The sequence below is a fragment of the Gekko japonicus genome, unplaced genomic scaffold (assembly GCF_001447785.1).
Source record: "Gekko japonicus isolate JY-2015 unplaced genomic scaffold, Gekko_japonicus_V1.1 scaffold2991, whole genome shotgun sequence".
Classification (NCBI taxonomy): Eukaryota; Metazoa; Chordata; class Lepidosauria; order Squamata; family Gekkonidae; genus Gekko; species Gekko japonicus.
In genome coordinates, this window is record NW_015170980.1 from 183,935 (window position 1) to 191,390 (window position 7,456).

The 7,456-nt window shown below is 48.5% G+C and overlaps 1 protein-coding gene across 1 annotated transcript in view; it reads right to left on the reverse strand.

Annotated features, from left to right (window-relative positions):
* The window catches only part of CHD7 (chromodomain helicase DNA binding protein 7), a 65,721-nt gene extending 63,726 nt beyond the window's left edge, over positions 1–1,995 (reverse strand). Inside the window, exon 1 of the mRNA XM_015418970.1 lies at positions 1,945–1,995. Within this exon, the coding sequence (XP_015274456.1) occupies positions 1,945–1,995 (51 nt within the window). The remainder of the gene's footprint in view (positions 1–1,944) is intronic.
* Between the last annotated feature and the right edge of the window lie 5,461 nt (positions 1,996–7,456).

Sequence of the window (7,456 nt, forward strand, 5' to 3'; positions counted from 1 at the left end):
ATATTTTAAATGAAGTGTGAAATTACAATTCACTAATGAGCAATCAAAAAGGCTTATGGCATGCAATGCATTTATCATTCTTGAAAACTGCAACCTGCAATAAAGAAACTGAAGCTATGTATGCTAAGTGCTATAAAAAAATAGAAGTAGTCTACTTGCCATATAAACTGAATTAATAGAATCCTATTCCAAAGCAAGTAAATAAAAATCCAACTGTAGATTTTCTTCTTGGTTTCCTCCTTCATCATCACACAATTAGTGTAATAAAGTGTCCCTGAGTATGAGCCAGCAAGCTCCCAATTCAAATATCACAGCCACAAATGCAATATGGGAATAATAATACCGGCCAACCTTACGGGGATAGTTTACCAAAATTTATGATGCTGACTCTTAACTTATACCAGAGTGACTGAATATGGCAGATACTTAGAGAATTATACCTACAGCAGTTCTGAAGATATACTTCTTTACAGCTGCCAGTATCACTGTGAAATAGGGATGAGAATGAACCGATTTATGAACCCCAGTTTGGAATGAACCAGGCCGGTTCATGAAGCACGAACCAGGGGTTTGGGAGACCGGTTCATCCCATAAAGCTCCATGTTTTCATGGAGGTTTGTGTGCAAGTTCGGAAGTGAGCTCAATAGGCATTTAAATGTCGTCAGAGTACATCAGCAGACCAGAGTGAACTTCAAAGGCACTTAAATGCTTTTGAAGCCACTTCCGGGTTGAGCCACCAGACCCAAAGTGACCCCCAAAAGCATTTAAATGCCTTCGGAGCCCACCTCTGTGTCGGGCTGGCCCAACTGAAAAGAGGAGATTAGATTTCTATCCCACCCTTCACTCGGAGTCTCAGAGCAGCTTACAAACTCCCTTCCCCTCCCCACAACAGACACCCTGTAAGGTAGGTGGGGTTGAGAGAGCTCTTTTTAGAACTGGTTTTTCAAGAACAGTTCGGACAGAACTATGTCTTGCCCAAGGTCATCCAGCAGCTGCAAGTGGAGGAGTGGGGAATCAAATCCGGTTCTCCCAGATTAGAGTCTGCACACTTAACCATTACACCAAACTGGCACCTTTGGCACTCACTCTTGGAGCTTAGTTGAGTCAGGCAGCCCGACTCGACTGAGCTCTCATAGTGAGCTCTGAAGGCTTTTATAGGCCTTCGGAGCTGACTTCCGGGTGGGGCCTGCCCATATATAAGGGCACATACGGCCTATAAAAGCCTTCAGAGCTCACTCTGGGAGCTCAGTTGAGTTGGGCCACCCAACTGGACTGAGCTCCAAGAGTGAGCTCCAAAGGCCTGGACTTCTCTCTTGGACCTCAGTTAGGCCGGCCCAACCTGGAGGTGGGCTCTGAAGGCATTTAACTGCCTTTGGAGCTCATCTGGGTCAGCCGTGGTGGGCTCTGAGGGCATTTAACTGCCTTTGGAGCTCACTTCCGGGTGGGGTCCCCACAATTTCCAAAGCATGAACTGGTTCATGCAATGGAAAAGTCTGGGGTTCATGAAAACCCTCAAAGCACGAACCTCCACAAACCTACATCTTTCCAGTTTGTGCCCATCCCTACTGTGAAGACTCAGTCAACTTAGGTTACTTTGGATAGTGAATGGCCTTGTCAATCCTTGCTCTGTCTACTCAAATACTGAATCATCATCAGTTGACTGTGAAAAATTTCCTAGCAACTTTTGCAAAGAGAATTGCATTAATTAAATACAATTTGAGTTTCATCCTTGTCCTGTTTATCTGTATCAATTTCAGTTTCTGTCCTATGCTAACACAAAGTGTATGCTTGGAGTTATTTGGGCAACTGCTGTCTCGTTGGACACAAGCCCATTTGGTTTTTGAAAATCAGGGAAGAGAGGCTCAGTCCTTTATTGGCTCATGTCATTTAATGCTTCTTTTAAATATAGTAGGGTGCTTGGCAATTGGAAATCTCCCATCTTACCCCAATCACCAGTTTCTCTCCCCCTAGAATCCCTGGTGCGTCTTTCTCCATCTCCCTCTATCCCTCCTGACAGTTAGACCTCCAAATAGCTAGCCAGCATGGGGAGGGAAGGTTGAAGCAGAAAGTGTGTCCTATGGGCTTTCTGCTCCCCAAGCCTCTTGCCGCTACTACTGGCACCGGCATAGCTGGTGTTTTGGGTTGCAGGGGTTTCCCGGAACTTGCAGGGAAAAAAGTCCTCTATCTGAACAAGGATCCATTTTAAAATATGTACTATTGGGCTATTGTTCAGAATTAGATATGATTCTTTGGCTTGCTGTAGCCATGCCAACAATCTTCCTTTCTTGAGGAGGTTTATTGCCTGAGCAATGACCATCTAGCAGCAGGCACATATACGTAAAAAAGGTTGCTTACCTGTAACTGATAATCTTCGAGTGATCATCTGTGCATTCACACCTCTGGGATACAGTGCGTCTGCGCCGACCTTGATTAGTTCATCTCGAAAGCGAAAGGGATTTTCGCGCCTGCTCCCCAGTCACACGCCGGCCCCACTGCGCATGACCAAGGGAGGGGCACGACAATCCTGCCAGTTCCTTCTGACCGCTGCCATCAGTCTCAGAGTAATAAAAAAGGAGATGACCGAAAGCAGAGGGGAAGGAGGGTGGGTGGTGTGAATGCATAGACGACCACTCGAAGATCATCAGTTACAGGTAAGCAACCTGTTTATCTTCTTCGTGGTCTCTGTGCATCACACCTCTGGGAGATTAGCAAGCATAAACAGGCCTACCTGGAGGAGGGAGTTGAAGGTCCTAGACTTGCGGCATCTGCAACACTGCCCGTCCCACCACGGAACATTGATGAAGATGTACATCCAGGGCGTAATGCTTCACGAACGTGTGGGGGGTAGCCCAGGTTGCTGCTTGACAGATGTCAGTGAGTGACGACCCTATCAGGAAGGCTGTGGACGTGGCTACTGCCCGGGTGGAATGCGCCTGGAGCGGGCCCGGAAATGGCCGTAAATAGCATAGTTTGGTGGCTTCCACAATCCACTTGGATAGACATTGCGAAGAAAGCTTCTTCCCCTGCACAGGTGTGCTATAGGAGATGAACAAGACTGGTGACTGACGGAATGACCTTGTCGTACCGAGGTAGAAGAGTATGGCTCTCTTGACATCTAGAGTATGAAGACGGTGTTCCTCGTCACTCGTAGGTGACGGGAAAAATGTCGGAAGAGGCAATGTCCGCTCGCAAATGGAACTCAGAAACAACCTTGGGCAGGAAAGAGACATCCAGGGCCAAGGTGACACCATCACAGTGAAAAACCAAATACGGAGAATCACAACAGAGTGCAGACAATTCGCTCACTCGTCTTGCTGAGGCAATGGCTACTAGGAAGGCAGTCTTCCACGAGAGAAGCTGCAAGGTAGATGTGGCCATGGGCTCAAACGGTTTGCCCGTTAATCTGGACAGTACTAGAGGTAAGTCCCAGGAGGGAGTTGGTCCACGAGCTGGCGGGAAGAGGCGAGTAAGGCCCTTCAGAAACTGCTTCATTTGCGGGTGAGAAAAAACAGAATAGCCGTCCACTGCAGGATGATAGGCGGAAATGGCAGCTAAGTAAACTATTAAAGAAGAACAACTAAGACCCAAGTCCAGACGGGTCAACAAGAATCCGAAAACTATCATAAAGTCCGTAGGGGCGGAGGTAAACCCAATGACTCGAGGTACGACAGGAATTTCTTCCACTTCTCTTCATAGGAAACATGTGTAGCTGGCTTCCGACAGTTCAACAGAACAAGGTCTATCCTGTTTCTGAGCTGTGCTAAGGGATTCTTCACACCGTGAGGTGTGGTACATCGTGGTGAAGCACTCTGCCCTCCTGAGCCAGGAGGAGATCTGGTGCCGGGGGGAGATGAATCTATATGCCCCGGGACATGTGGAGTAGAGTCAGGAACCAGTGCTGACGTGGCCACCATGGTGCTACAAGGATGCATTTAGGTTGTTCCTTCATGATCTTGGTCAGCACTCTGGTTAGTAGAGGAACTGGTGGTAACAGGTACATGTGCCTGTGCGACCATGGGAACAAGAGGCCGTCCCCCAGAGACAGAGGGTCCTGTTCCACCCTGGTACAGAACAGATAACACTTTGCGTTCTGATGCATCGCAAACGCATCGATTTCTGGGTGACCCCATCTGTGGAAAATTGGTTGGAGGTAAGCCCAGTTGAGCTCCCACTTGTGGAAGGATGCGCCTCCTCTGCTCAGAAAGTCCGCATACACATTGAGCCATCCTGGCAGGTGAGCAGCAATGATGAACACATCCCGGGATTGACACTCGGTCCAAAACTCCTGGGCCAGTCGACAGAGCCCCCTGGACACTGTCCCACCTTGCCTGTTCAGGTAACACAGTGTGGTGGTGTTGTCTGTAAGGATTGCCACCGTACGGTGAGCCACGAAGTGGCAAAAAGACCTTAGGGCATACTGGATGGCGAGCAGTTCCAGGAAGTTGATGTGTTTGTGGGCCACATGCAATTCCCATTTGGCACACACCCACACACCTTGGAGGTGAGCCCCCCATCCCCACAGGGATGGATTCGTGGTTAGGGTCATTTCGGGGCTGGGTGCAAGAAATGGGGCTCCCTGTAGGAGGTTGTCTGGAGTTTCCCACCACTGTAGGGAATTCAGCACTTGCACAGGTAGCATGAACCATTGAGACTGGGGCTGCCACTGTGGATGGAAACATTTGAGGAACCACAGCTGAAGTGGTCTCATCTGTAGTCTGGCGAAGACAAGAACCGCTGTGGTGACGGCCATCAGGCCCAAGAGCCGTTGAATCTGCTTTGATTATTCATCTTCCTGTGTTTTTATCAGGTTGATGAGAGCGATAATGTCTTCGCCCTTTTGGGAGGGAGAAAGGCTCGGCAGACAGTCGAATCTAAAATTGCTCCGATAAACTGGACTCTCAAGGAAGGTAGGAGTATTAACTTTTCCAAGTTCACCCTCAGGCCCACCCTAAGGTGACCAGTGTTAAATCAATATGGTTGAGCAGAGTCTCTCTGGAGCTTGCTACCAGCAACCAATCGTCTATATACGGAAAGATCAGTAAACTCTGGAGACAGAGGTATGCCACGATGACAATCATCATTTCTGTAAAGACTCTGGGCGCTGTTGAGAGTCCAAAAGGAAGGGCTTTGTACTGAAAATGGCCATCCGCAACTGCAAAATGCAAAAACTTCCTGTGAGATGGGTGGATAGTTATATGAAAATATGTGTCTTGCAAGTCCAAGGTTACCATCCAGACACCCTCGCTGAGAAGGGGGAGAATGCTTTGTAATGTTGTCATTCAGAATTTCTGATAGGAGATAAGCTGGTTGAGTTCCCTGAGGTCCATAATAGGATGGAGTCCTCCATCTTTTTGGGGGACCGTAAAATAACGGGAGTAGAACCCATGTTGACGCTGTGCTGTTAGAACTGGTTCAATGGTGTCCTTTTGAAGAAGGTTCTGGATTTCTTCCTGGAGCGTACTGGATGGTGGAGTAATTATGAAGTTGGGGGTCTTGGGTACCTGGATAAATTCTATCAGGTACCCTTTTTCGATGATGGACAGTACCCACCGGTCTGATGTTATTCACTGCCAAGCAGCCAAGTAGGGAGACAGGCGGGTAGGGGTGGGACGATAGGAGTCAAAGGCTCTGCTTGGAAGCTTTCTGAGTCTTAGCCTTAGGCTGAGAGACAGATGAGGATTTTGGTTTGTGCCCATAAGGGCGGGAAGACACGGTGGGTGAGCATTGCCACTGTGCTTCCGAGGATGACTTAAGAGAGGATCTGCTAGAACATGGCTTGGTCCAGGATTTTGCTTTGGATAGTTTAGGAGCCAACGTGACTCCTAAATTCCGCTATGTCTTTATACTTTTGTCTAGGTCTTGCAGGACGACTTAAGAGAGGATCTGCTAGAACATGGCTTGTTCCAGGATTTTGCTTTGGATAGTTTAGGAGCCAACCTTTTCCCTAAATTCCGCTATGTCTTTATACTTTTGTCTAGGTCTTGCAGGACCGTATCAGTTGTGACACTGAAAAGACCCTCACCTTCGAATGGAAGGTCCTCAATAAGAGTCCTGGTGTCCTGTGGTAGGGCAGTAGAACGCAACCAGGTAAGACGTCGGAGGATAACTGCTGAAGTCAGCGTTTTGGCAGCCGCATCCAATGTGTGCTTAGCTGTATTGAGCTGATGCTTAGCCAAAAGCATTCCCTCCTTCTGAATCCTGCGAGCCTGATGGTTAGCATCCTCAGGGAGGGTTGCAATAAATTCAGACATCTGCTCCCAAAGAGCAAACTGGTATCTCCCCATACATGCTTTATAGTTTGAGGTCTTGATGCCAAGAGCTTCCACAGAATAAAATTTTCTTCCAAACGAATCAAATTTCCTTCCTTCTTTCTCAGAGGGGGTGGAATCACTGCGTCTGTCCTTGGAGGAAGAAGTGACTATGACAGAATTTGGTTTAGGGTGGGTAAACAGAAATTCAGCACCCTATTCCTGCACTTTATACACATGATCTACCCTACAGCTCGAGACAGGTGTAGATGCCGGGTGAGACCATGGGACTTTAGCCGCCTGAAGGAGGACCAAAGTCATTGGTAAGGCAATAGGTGTAGAAGTGTCCATCTAGACGATATCAAACACAGAGTCGGTCACAGTAGGCGGGGGCTGTACCATAGACAGAGTGAGCATGTTAGCCATCTGCTTGATGAAAGCTCTGTAGGATTTCAAGTCTTTCGAAGGGGAGACTGGAAAATCATCGGCCACTTGTTGAGGCGGCGAGGGTTCCACTGGAGGATCGGGGTTTTCGTCCCGATTGGGAGGAGGCGTCTGAAGAGGCGGAGTGCTTAGACGGCTTGGAAAATGACATAGGTAGCATCGGTATTGATGGAATTGGGTTCGATGGCTCTTTAAACTTTGGAACTGTCGAATGCGACGGCTTGGAAGGTTTGCCCATCGGTCTCGACAGATGGGGCCTCATGAACTCCGGCATTGATGGAGAATCTCGATACCAGGAAATGCGTAAAGAGGTGGACTGATGGTCCCACTCCATTGGTTGGGGTGGGAACCACGGCATACTGCCTGTAAATGGATAGGCCCCATACATGCATTGCCATTGGTCCCAGGAGGGCGGTGATGGCAGATGGATCGGTGCCGATGGTCGGTTTCAATCATCAGGACGGAGCTGTGAAGGTCGGACAAATGCATCAGCTCCATGGTCTGAGTGCAGACTTTCGACACTGGAAGACCGGGAGATCAGTCTCAAGTCCATATCATGCTCAGAGTCAGTGAGCTGGATAGGACGTAGTGAAGGCGACTGAGGTACCCCTTGTGGCTGCTCTTGGCTCCAAAAGTCAAGGGAAGCAGCCCCTGTAGGATTCGGTTCTGAGACCCTCCGTGGGGTTAGCGGAGATTGTGTAGGGGAGTTTTCTTATGCTTTTTATGCTTGACTGGCTGATTGTCCTTGCCTTCCCTGCATTTTT